Raw genomic sequence first — 12,422 nt, 5'->3', positions numbered from 1 at the left:
AGGTGACCTTGCCACTGCATGAGGAACAACTCTTAAGCAATGAAAGGGACATTAAAGGTGTTGAAGATGATACACTTGTCTCCAAAGTGGTCCAACATACACTTAGCCAATAAGGGATGTTTCCATAGTACCTGACCTTAGGAGATCACTATCTCCCTTTTTGTGAGTGCTTGCGCACCCATGTCAGATGCACATCTTACTTCTTTCCCAAGGCAATCACGCCCTTGGCACGGGCCAAAGATAATATCTTATAGCCAACATTTCCTCTCCCTTGCTCATAGCCACTCTATGTGTAAGGTCCAAATCTAGCCACCACGACACTCTCCCATGCCTTGGCTGGTATACTGTACAGAGGGTATTTGGTTTGAGGAATAAATTGTTGTTTCCTGTATTCATTTGTAGTTTTTTGTGGGACCCATCATAAAAAATTGGTTTGGTTTGCTAATTTTTATTTAGTTTTCATTTTCAGAAATCCAAAAAAATTGGATTTGAATACAAAAAAATGAAAACAACTTTTAGGCGTTTTCATTTTCAACAAAAATGGATATAGTGGCATTTTTGTAATAAACCCAAAATTTGTGGCCACCACATTTAGTTGTATTTCACTCCACCAACGACTCTCTCTCCCCTTCCACGCTCTCTGCTTCTCCCTTCTCTTTGGTCATAAAATCAAAATCCATGAAAATGATTTCTCTCTCTCTCTTTGCTAGGAATTGGAAAATTTTGACAGTTAATTTGAGGACAACCAACCTCTAAGAACAGGGATAGGGAAGAATAGAGAGAGAATTAGAAGGAATAAAGAAAACAGAGGAATTATGGAATTAACAACAAAACAATTCATACACTTCCCTTCCCATTTCTCTAGTCTAATACCCTCAGTAACTAACTGAATGCTAGCTGTGTAACTACCTTGACAGCCATTCCCCCTAACTAACTAACTACATCCACTAACACGCATATGCCACATAAGCATGAGGTAAACACTTCACCACTACAAGTAATACACATGTATCTAACCTACAATACAAGTATACAATGTATACAATGTCAGCTAATCAATACAATCACTATCTGAAGCATAGTCATATACAAACCCAGGCTGTACTGGCACACGCACCCCTCATCAGCTGTGCACGCATGCCCCATCAGCAGCATACGCCCCCCCACATTAGCAGCCTAAGCACACCTTGCAGCACCACCCCATGCAGCAACTCATGCATGCCTCATCAGCACCACACACACTCATACAATTAGACACTCCTAACAATGCCCTCTCCTTTAAAGCACCTTGCCTACAAGGTATGGAAACTTCTGTTGCAATTCAAATAAACTCTCCCAGGTAGCATCTTCCTTACTCTCACCCTGCCATTGCACTAGCACCTGAGTGATGAGTTTGCTCCTCAACTGATGAGTTCTAGAGTCCAAAACAGCTACAAGCTCAGGGGCAAAGATCTGATCTTCATTCACAGCAGGCAAGGCAGGTCTAGGAACCACATGAGCACCCAATTTAGCCTTAAGATTGGAGACATGAAACACAAGATGGATTTGTGACCCAGCAAGTAGATCAAGCTTATAAGAAACCTCTCCCACCTTCTGCACAACCTGGAAAGGACCATAAAAACGAGGAGCAAGTTTCCCAAACTTCCTAGACTGAACTGAGGACTGCTTGTATGGTTAAAGCTTAAGATAAACCCAATCCCCTACCTCAAAGGACCTGTCCACTCTCTTTTTGTCAGCAAACCACTTCATTCTCTCTTGAGCAACATTCAAATTGTGCTTAAGCAATCAAAAGAGCTGTTGCCTATCTTGCAAATATGAATCAACAGCTACTACCCTTGTAATACCTGGAACATATTCCACAACCTTAGGAGGAGGATAGCCATAAAATGCCTCAAATGGAGTGAGCTTAATGGAAGTGTGGAAGTTAGTATTGAACCAAAATTCAGCTAAGGGTAGACAATCCACCCAAGAGTGAGGTCTGTCAGCAGCAAAGGCCCTCAAATAGTGCTCTAGACTCTTATTCACCACTTCAATCTGCCCATCAGATTAGGGGTGATATGAAGAAGACATAGCCAGATTAGTCCCTTGCAATTTTATCAATTTAGACCAAAATTTGGAAGTAAACATTGGATCCCTGTCACTAAAAATTGTAGACGGCATACCATATAACTTAAATACAAAGTGCATGAACAAATGAGCAACTTTAGCAGCAATGTAAGGGTGAGCCAATGGAATGAAATGGACATACTTAGTGAACTTGTCCACCACCACAAAAACCACTGACTTCTGTTGAGACCTAGGTAGTCCTTCCACAAAATTCATACTAATGTCTAGCCAAGGCTTATCAGGAACAGCCAAGGGCTGCAACAGACCAGTAAGGAAGCAAGTATCACTCTTCAACCTTTGGCAAGCATCACGCTCCCTAACAAACCGTTTTAAGTCCCTCACCGTGCCAGTCCAATAAATATCCTTCTTGAGCCTTTGGAATAGCCAGAATGACCCCCTAAAGGACTAGCATGCACCTGCTGCAACACTTGAACCTTCAAATCCTGAGCAGAACTTCCCAACAACAGTCTACCCTTATAAAACAACAAATCATTACAAAAAGTGAACCCAACAGGAATATCTTAGTCTGTCTTAATGGCAAGAATGATTTTCTAGATAGTAGGATCAGAATCATAGCTTGTCTTGAGGTCATCCAGCCAAGTGGGAGTAGGGAAAGAAATAATGCAAAGGGTGCCCATATTATCATCCTCAACATCCTCCCTCCTGCAAAGTGCATCAACAACCAAGTTCTCCTTCCCATGTTTATATTCAACCAGAAATGCATAACCAAGGAGCTTGGTAATCCATTTTTGCTGAGCAGGAGTTCCAATCTTCTGTTCAAGCAAGTACTTAAGGCTTTGATGGTTTGTTTTGATCACAAAGGGTTTGCCAAGGAGATAAGGTCTCCACTTCTTCACTGCCACCACCAGAGCTATTAATTCTTTCTCATAAGTGGAAAGGGCAAGACTTTTACCCTTCAAGGCCTGGTTTTTGTAAGCTATTGGCCTTTGGTTTTTGCATTAAGACAGCTCCAACACCTAAACCAAATGCATCACACTCCACCACAAAGGGCTTAGAGAAGTCAGGTAAAGCCAAAACAGGAGGATTTGACATTGTATCCTTAAGAAGTTGAAAAGCATGAAAAGATTTAGAATTCCAAACAAAGGAATCCTTCCTTAGCAAGGCTGTTAGAGGGGTAGCAATCTGACCATACCCCTTTACAAACTTCCTATAGTAGCCTATCAAGCCCAAGAATCCCCTTAAGGCCTTAACATCTTTGGGAATAGGCCACTGTTGCATAGCAGCAGTCTTCCTTGGTTCTGTTCTGACCCCATCACTTGAGATAAGGTGTCCTAAGTATTCCACCTCCTTACAAGCAAACACACACTTTGACTGTTTAGCATACAATTGATGATTAACCAAAACTTCCAACACCAAATGAAGATGATTCACATGATCAATCAAATTCTTGCTATAAACAAGGATGTCATCAAAAAATACCAAGACAAATCTCCTTAAGTAAGGCTTAAAAATGGAATTCATGGGGGATTGGAAGGTGGAAGGAGCATTGGTTAAGTCAAATGGCATTACCAAAAACTCATAGTGACCTTCATGAGTCCTAAAAGCAGTTTTAAGAATATCCTCTTCCTTCATCTTGATCTGGTGGTAACCAGACCTTAAATCCAACTTAGAAAAAACAGTTGCACCAAATAACTCACCCAATAGTTCATCTATGATAGGTATATGGTATTTATCCTTAATGGTTTCTTGATTTAAGGCTTTATAGTCAATACACATTCTCCATGAGCCATCAGCCTTCCTAACTAAGAGAATTGGTGAAGCAAAAGGGCTACTATTGTTTCTAATAAAACCAACAGATAGCAATTCTTTAACAATCTTCTCAATTTCATTTTTTTGGTAATAAGGGTACCTGTAAGGCCTCTGACAGATAGCTTGAGCTCCCTCCTTCAAGCTGATTTGGTGTTTATGATCCCTTAAGGGAGGCAGCCCCTCAAGAGTAGCAAAAACAGAATTGAACTCAGCCAACAAAGCAATCACTTCTGCAGGCAACTAAACTAACCCTTCTGCAGATAACAATTGAGGTTGAAGGGAAATGTGAAGAACCAACCCCCTCTTAATTGATTGCTTCAAAAAGGTATCCCCATCTTGCAATTGAGATCCTGTTCCTCAACCCTTGTAACAGAACCTGCCTGTGATTATAACTAAAGCTCATTGTAAGCAGCTTGAAATCCCATTGAATTACTCCTAAAGTGCCCAACCATTGAGTTCCTAAAACCAAATCACCCCCCCCCCCCTCATTGGCAACACATGCAAGTGTACCAAGAACTCATGCCCTTGCAAAAAGATTGGCACTTTCTCACAAACACCTTGAGTTTTGATTAGATCACCATTGGCTACCTTCACTTCCAAAACTTGAGAAGTATCAACATTAATGTGCAAATGTGACACCAAGGCAACATCAATGAAGTTGTGGGTACTCCCTGAATCAATGAGGATTACAAAGAACCTATGTTTAATTCTTCCCATGACTCTCATAGTTCCTGAAGTAGGATTGCCACTCAATGCATAGAGAGTGATCTCAGCACTCTCTTGATCTTGCCCAATCTGATCTACATTACCATTTTCCTCCAATTCAGTGATATGCACCCCAAAATTGATGTTTTCTTGAGCCAACTCCACATAATCCAAAAAAAATAACAGCATTCTTGCACTTGTGGCCAGGACCTCACTTCTTATCACAATTATAACACAATCCCTTCTTTTTCCTCTCTTCCATTTGAGTAGGAGAAATTCTTTTAATTGGTAGCCTAGCTTTAGACTCCAAAATAGAAGTAGTTTTAGGTGGAGCACCTAAAATGGAAGGCTTCCCTTGATCCACGTGAACCTAAGCACTCTTCTTACAACTCCAATTATATTCTTCTTGCATCTTTGCCAAACCAAAAGCCTCATTCAATGATTTGGGGTTGATCATCCTCACTGGCAGCCTTATTTCATCTCTTAATCCACTAAGAAAACAACTTAGGTTTATGAGTAGCAGATAACCCTTTAATCCTATAGGAAAAAACCTCAAATTGGGCCTTGTATAAAGACACTGAAGTAGTTTGCCTTAGCCTAGTGAGTGTTTCCATAGGATCATCGTAGGCTATTGCACCAAATCTGATGTGCAAGGCTTGAATTAGTGACTCCCAATCAACAAAATGTCCGGCCTCCTCACTATCTTGGAACCATATCAAAGCTTCACCCTCCATATGGAACAAAGCAAGCATCAACTTCTCTGTAATTGGGGTATAGTAATACTTGAAATATTGGTTGGCTTTGTAAACCCAACTAGCAGGATCTTCCCCAGAAAACTTTGGGAATTCCAACCTCACAGGTTGTTACAGAGCTAAAGTTGAAGAATTAGTATGTTTGATTTCACCATTTATTGGAGATTGAGGCAATCCTCCTTGATCAGAACCACTACGCCTCTGTACCAAAATTGCCAATTGTTGATTCATCTCGTTCAGAGTTCGTGTGTGCACTTCTTGAATTGTTCACGTTTCTTGAATTCCTTTAGCATAATGATTAGATGCAGTCCTAAGTGAAGCAAGGGCAACCTGAGTAGCCGTAGTACTTGATCGTGTTTCTGCCATGGCCGAGGAAAGCCAAGCTCTGATACCAAATGCTAGAAATTGGGAAATTTTGACAGTTGAATTCGAGGACAACCAACCTCCAAGAACAGGGTTAGGGAAGAATAAAGAGAGAATTAGAAGGAATTGAGAAAACGGAGGAATTATGGAATTAACAACAAAACAATTCATACACTTCCCGTTCCCATTTCTCTAGTCTAATACCCTCAATAACTAACTGAATGCTAGCTGTGTAACTACTTTGACAGCCATTCCCTCTAACTAACTAACTACATCCACTAACACACATATGCCACATAAGCATGAGGTAAACACTTCACCACTACAAGTAATACACGTGTATCTAACCTACAATACAAGTATACAATGCCAGCTAATTAATTCAATCACTATTTAAAGCATAGCCATATACACACCCAGGCTGCATTAGCACACGCACCCCTCATCAGCTGTGCATGCATGCCCCATCAGCAGCATACGCCCCCCCCCCCCCCACATTAGCAGCTTAAGCACACCTTGCAGCACCACCCTATGCAGTAACTCATGCATGCCTCATCAACACCACACACACTCATACAATTAGACACTCCTAACGCACACACACACACCCACACACACTCTCTCGTTGGCTAGATCAACATTGGTTTGGGTTTTCTTTTTGGCACTAAGCCGATTGGCTTTGGTGATGGTGAATTCAAGTTGTGGCTGTGATTGTGGGTTTAGTGGCGGGTGTGGGTGTGGTGATTAATTTGGATTTTGATTTTAGTTTGGGTATGGCTGTGGCTGGGGTCGTTTCTTTCTCTCTCTTCTCCACTCAATCTGGGTGGTTGTGGGGTGGCTATGTGTATATGGGTTCAGATTTGGTGGTGGTGATGAAGGTGGGTTTTGATCAAATGTGGTGGTGACAGAGGTCGAACTATGCTCTTTTCCACTTTCTCTATTTCTATCCAATGATGGATTTAAGGTGTTTAAGGGTGAGTTTGTTGAAATTTGATGGTGGATACATGGTTGTGTGGCATTTGTTTTTAGGCATATTTGCTTTGACATAGGCTAGTTTGTAGGAGAGAAGTGGTTTCTAGCGGTTGTGATAACTACAAAAAGCTTCCTTTGTGGTATGTATCAGTTGAGTTTGTTAGAGGAAAAAAAATGAGAGATAAGGAAGACAATAGCTGAAAATTGACACGAAAAAAAAAGTTGGAAACAAAAAATGAGTATAAGATTTTAGTATAGAAAATGAATACACACCAAACACAACCAAACAGGGTCATAGCTTTCAATGTATGGCTTCACTTTCGTATAGTCCATTGAACTATGACTTTTGAGCGCTCTAGCTCATACTCCATTCCACGTAAGGCTGCTATATACATGGTTTCTAGGCCATAAAACTAGGTGGTGACTCCATTTCTTTTCTTCGCCCTGGTCCACTCAACCTAAGCATACTCCCCCTCCACGCACTACACCCATATGCATATTTATGGCACTTTGGTCGTCCAATGACACCCGCTTTGATCGTCCAACTTGCTTAAGTCATCCATAGGCTTTTCTAGACGAAGGAAATTTCTTGGTTCATCATCTGCCCCCCCTATTTCGTGATCATCATTATGATCTAAGGAATATGAAATTTCAATCTTTGCTAATCGTGATTCCTGAGATTCCTTTCAGCTCGCATTTGATGTGGTGTGGTTGTACGAGTCGTTGGACGTGGACGCGTCTCTCAATGACCCTAGTTTTCTTGCACTTGGAGTCCTTTTTTAAGCTTTACCCCTCATTTTTTAGCAGCTTTTATTTGCCTTTCCTGCAACTTCTCCCCTTCTGTTTCCCACATGTTGCTTTTTACTTGTCTGAATTGGGACTACGTTTGGACCATCCATCCGTAGGCGATTTTGTTCATGTGTCCACCCTTGGGTGACTTTGCTTTGGACCATCCACCCATAGGTGTCTTTGGTCATGCGTCCACCCTTAGGAGACTTTATGTTTAGACTATCCATCCATAGGCAACTTTAAGTTTAGATTGTCCTTCCATAGGCAACTTTGTATTTAGACCGTCCACCCATATGTGACTTTGGTCGATGACTTTGTGTTTAGACCGTCCACCCGTTGACGACTTTGTGTTTAGATCGTCCACCCATAGGCAACTTTGATTGTCCGTCCATCCTTAGGCAACTTTAGTAGGTGACTTTGTGTTTAGATCGTCCACCCGTAGGTGACTTTGGTCGGCCACTTTGTGTTTAGACCATCCACCTGTAGGCGACTTTGGTCGTCCATCCATCCTTAGGGGGCTTTGTGTTTAGAATGTCCACCCATAGGCAACTTTGGTCGTCTGTCCATCCCTAAGCAACTTTGTGTTTAGACCGTCCACTTGTAGGCGACTTTGGTCTTTAATGTTCATAGTAGGCAACTGTTCATACTTGTTGAGCATAGCTATGTAGCACTCCCGTGAAGCAGCTTAATCTCCTCTTGTTGCGAGTATTATAGGGGGGGGAGTTTAATGGCTTCAGCCATTTAAGGAGTTGATCTTCCTTAGTTTGCTTCAATATTTTATCAACAGACATTACTAAAGGAGGGAAATTTACCATTCTTCTTGTTTGATTGTCAGTAAATGATTTGTTGGTCTTTTTTGTCTCTATCCACCAATGAAGTGACGCACAAATGAATAGCTTAATTGTTCGAAATCATCTATGGACGACGGGGCTAACTTGCTAAACCAGACTCGTGTTGCTTCTTTAAAAGTTGTCGGAAAGGATAGACATACCATTTTTTCAGGAGTCTATTGTAAACTCAGGGTTGTCTTGAAGGTGGTTATGTGACTAATGGGTCCTTCAAGCCATTGTACAAATCGAGCTATGGAAGGAGGAATTTTGGTGGCAAAAGGCACTCCAAGATTTTGATTATGAAAATAGAATTTGTCCTTTTCACCATACCGTCTAGGTTCTTGGTTGTTTTCTCCTTCATGGCGCTTTTTAGTTCGTCCATCTCCTTCCTCATGCTTCTAGGGAGATCCTCGTTAATCCTCTCGGATTGTTCTATTCTCCATGAGCCCTCCTTTCTGTGACTAGTCTCTAGGCTCTAGACTTCGTCTTCATTCCTATTGTGATCAATCCTCCTTGGTGAGGGGCGATTTTCTCCTTGTTGTAATCGCTGCCTCATTTCTTGATTCTGCTTTGTCAATTCCTCCCATTAGCCATGAGTGTTTGAATCTGTAGGGCCAATGTGGCTAGATCATTTCGCACATGAAATTCCATCCAAACGTAAAGAATCAAAGTGAATGGTAGAGCTACATTTTGCAAACTAAAGTTTGAAAGACGTCCCCACAAATGGTGCAAAATTGATGAAGCCAAATTCGTCAGATGATAGGTTCATCCATATAGAATCCAACGTGAATGAGTCTGAGACCTGAAAAAGAATAACAATGGTGTTTCTGTCCCAAAGGTCACCAGCGTGCTACTGGCAAAGGAGCCTCCAATTATAAAGTCAGACGTTGAGAGAGAGAAATAATAAGAACTGAGAGTGTATTTTAGTGTGTATGTGTGTACTTGTCCATCTTTCTCTCCTTGTGTAGGTTCTTAGGTGGTTTATATAGATCTCTAACTTCTCTAGTCATTGGAGGCCTTTAATGGTGGTATTAATGGCTCTTGTAACACCTCTGATGGCTTTATAAGGCGATTGATTACCTTGTCAACGATCATGTTTACGCATGCGTCTATTGGTAATGGTGCATGCATTAAATGTGTATTTATGGCATTTTAATCATCCAATGACACCCGCTTTGATCGTCCAACTTGCTTTGGTCATTCATAGGCTTTTCTGGATGAAGGGAATTTCTTGATTCATTAGTAAGTATATTTAATTTCGAACTTAAAAGCTACTTGGAAACAAAGGATCGGATATCCCCCACACTTTGAGTCTCTGTGTTAGATTAGAACAAACAAAAAATAAATAAAAAATAAAAAATAAAGGAAATGTGCTAGCACTGTGATATATGTACAATTTGTAGCCCAAAATAGAGAGAGAGAGTATCCATGTAATCTATATATAATAATAGGTAAAGCTAAGAGAAAATTCAATTAGATTTCAAATTAAAATTCAATTAGAGTCTAATTTTGCGCCACGTGTCCCATCTAATCTAAGTTTTTAAAATTTTGAGCTAAGTGAGTTAATTTAATGTAAAAATTGGATTTCAATTAGAGTTTGATTTTGCGACATGTGTTCCATTTATCTAAGTTTTTTAATTTTTGTGTCAAATGAGTTAAGTTAGTGTAAAAAAAGAGGAGTCTAATATAAATAAACCATAAAAAAACATAATTTTTGAGTGATTTTATATTTATGAGCCATTTTTTTATAGAACTAAAATTAATTCAAGTTTATAAGTCATATATATATGTCCCATCTAATCAAATTTTTAAAATTTTTGTACCAAATAAGTTAATTTAGTGTAGAAAAGCAAGAGTCTAATATAAATAAATTATAAAAAAACATAATCATATATCTAACACTATATATGAAATTAGAGGAAGAGGGAATTTGAATGATTTTATATTTATGAGCCTTTGTTTTTATGTATAACTAAAAACAATTCAAATTTATAAGTCATCTATATATATATATATATATATATATATATATATATATATATATATATATATATATATATATATATATATAAAGTTACCACATAAGTTACAATTATGTGGAAGGGGCGACTTAAGCCACCTGATAACATAGAAAGCTAAAAATTAAAAAAGCCATTTGATTACAGGATTGGATCATGTTCCTAATACAGGACTACTAAGGGATTCTGTAAAAAAGGAATTATGCTGAAACAAAGCCTGCCTTTGAATGTAACTTAAGCTTCTTTATATAGACTAGGGGGAGCTTAGGATCCTTTGGAGGTTCCTGAAAATCCGGGGGTAATTTGCTTTTACTAAGGGTGAAAACCTTTTCCACCGAAAGCAGATGGGAATCTAGAAAGAGCAATGAAGCTACGACACTGATCATGTTTTGTCTCTTTGTGTCGGCAGGTACTGTTTTTGTCATTTTGTGTCGGTTGGTACTATTCATGAATAGTAACTTGTTTGCTGGTACTGTTTTGAATAATGACTGGTGCTATCCAGAAGAATTTGGGACTGTTTGGAACTATTCTGAATAGTGACTAATGCTATTAGAATAGTCTAGGGGCTGTCCAAATGATGACCTTTATAGGGTCCTAAGAATCCTGGAAGGGATCAAATGGATGGTGACTGGTAGATGCTTCAAAAGAGGCAAGCGAAACTTTTTCTTCTTTCTCTAATTGTGAAGCTTGGAGGAGCAACTAGTCGGCAAGATCCTTTAATTCTCTGCTAGATTTTCCGGCAACTGAGACAGATTCTAGGCTAGACTGGGACCTTGTCTTCTAGGAAATGGCTCTGTAGACTGGAGGGGGGAAATCCTTATTTATCTAATTGATAACTGGATCAATTTTAAGGCTATCCCATCATTTAACTGAGAATTCCCTATTTAGCAGGTTGTTGCTAATTGCATAGGACCACATGCTAATCCAATGGATTTTATACCTGATGTTCATATGCAGAATTGCTGAAAATTAAGAATTGTGATTTTTGGTTTGGAATCTTGAGCTAAAATACCTAAGGGCATCCTGGAGAGGTTTTGGGAAGATTTGAGGGACTGATCCAAATATTTCCCACCATTTAAGGAACCATATTGGTATTTGGCTGTTGAAACTTTTGTTGAACACTATGAACCATGAATGATCAAAGTTCTTATTCTGATAAAATAAAATCTTTTCAAAGGCATTTATATAGTCATAATAACTATATTGAATTTCTGTGACTTCTATCTGAATTGTTTTGAGCAAGGAGGGGTGTTGGCCTCATTCTTTGCAACTGACAAACTTGGTGATAATAAGCTTGTGGTAGAGGACGATTGAGGGGTCCCCTTTGGACTGAATGTTTACTATTCGAGCAGAATTTTCCTGAATGAGGATACTTTTATAGAACTTGATGGATTTTTATGGGGCTTTTGGAAGGAAATGCCAATTTGGTGGCAAAACTTCCTTTGCAAGAGCCAATGGGTCTTTTATATGAACCAGGTGAGGTTCAATATAAAAGATATGTTGGAGGTAGGGTTTTTTAATATAGGGAGACCTATTTTTTCTACTGGCGTGCTGGGATGATCTTTGGGACTGTGTGGGGCCAAAGGGATCATTAATTATATATGGGGCTATTGTTCTAGGTGCTGGGGATACTAAGGCATAACAAAAACTGGGCTGGGCTAGAGGTGGTCTTCGTAATTTGGTTTCAGGATTGTGGAAACCACAAAATGATTGACCATAGAAACTAGAGAAACTGGGACTATCTAGCTAGGGTTCTTTGCCTGACTAGTATTGCTGGGGGAGGGGGGACTATTTAGGTAGCTTTGGGGGCTAGGGCTACTGTGCTGGCTTTTTCCCGAACATTTTGGTTTAGGTTCTACAAAAATTCACGGGTAAAGAAATCAGGGATACTGTTTTGGGTTCCTTGTATGAATTCTATGTCAAAATCAAAAACTGAGAGAATGGCTTGCCATCGTGCAAAAATCTATTTTGATGCAATGTTTTGGACATTTTTTTCTAAAACATGTTCTGCAGACTTGCAATCAATTCTGATTAAAAAATTTTGAATTAATAAATCACTTTGAAAATTTAAAATGCATAATACTATAGATAAAATTTCTTTTTTAATAGTGCTATAA

The 12,422-nt window shown here is 39.5% G+C and overlaps 1 protein-coding gene across 1 annotated transcript; it reads right to left on the bottom strand.

Annotated features, from left to right (window-relative positions):
* Positions 1 to 1,278: 1,278 nt before the first annotated feature.
* Positions 1,279 to 4,770, bottom strand: LOC142605861 (uncharacterized). The gene is made up of 7 exons (XM_075777289.1): positions 4,387 to 4,770; positions 3,020 to 4,116; positions 2,523 to 2,574; positions 2,179 to 2,361; positions 1,845 to 2,034; positions 1,693 to 1,754; positions 1,279 to 1,602 (listed from the first exon to the last, which is right to left on the bottom strand). Exons 1-7 carry the CDS (start codon positions 4,768 to 4,770, stop codon positions 1,279 to 1,281), a joined length of 2,292 nt encoding a protein of 763 aa, XP_075633404.1.
* Between the last annotated feature and the right edge of the window lie 7,652 nt (positions 4,771 to 12,422).

This window comes from Castanea sativa, chromosome 8 (assembly GCF_040712315.1).
Source record: "Castanea sativa cultivar Marrone di Chiusa Pesio chromosome 8, ASM4071231v1".
NCBI lineage: Eukaryota > Viridiplantae > Streptophyta > Magnoliopsida > Fagales > Fagaceae > Castanea > Castanea sativa.
Note: the sequence above shows the minus strand (reverse complement) of the source record. Positions and strands in the feature narration are given on the sequence as shown.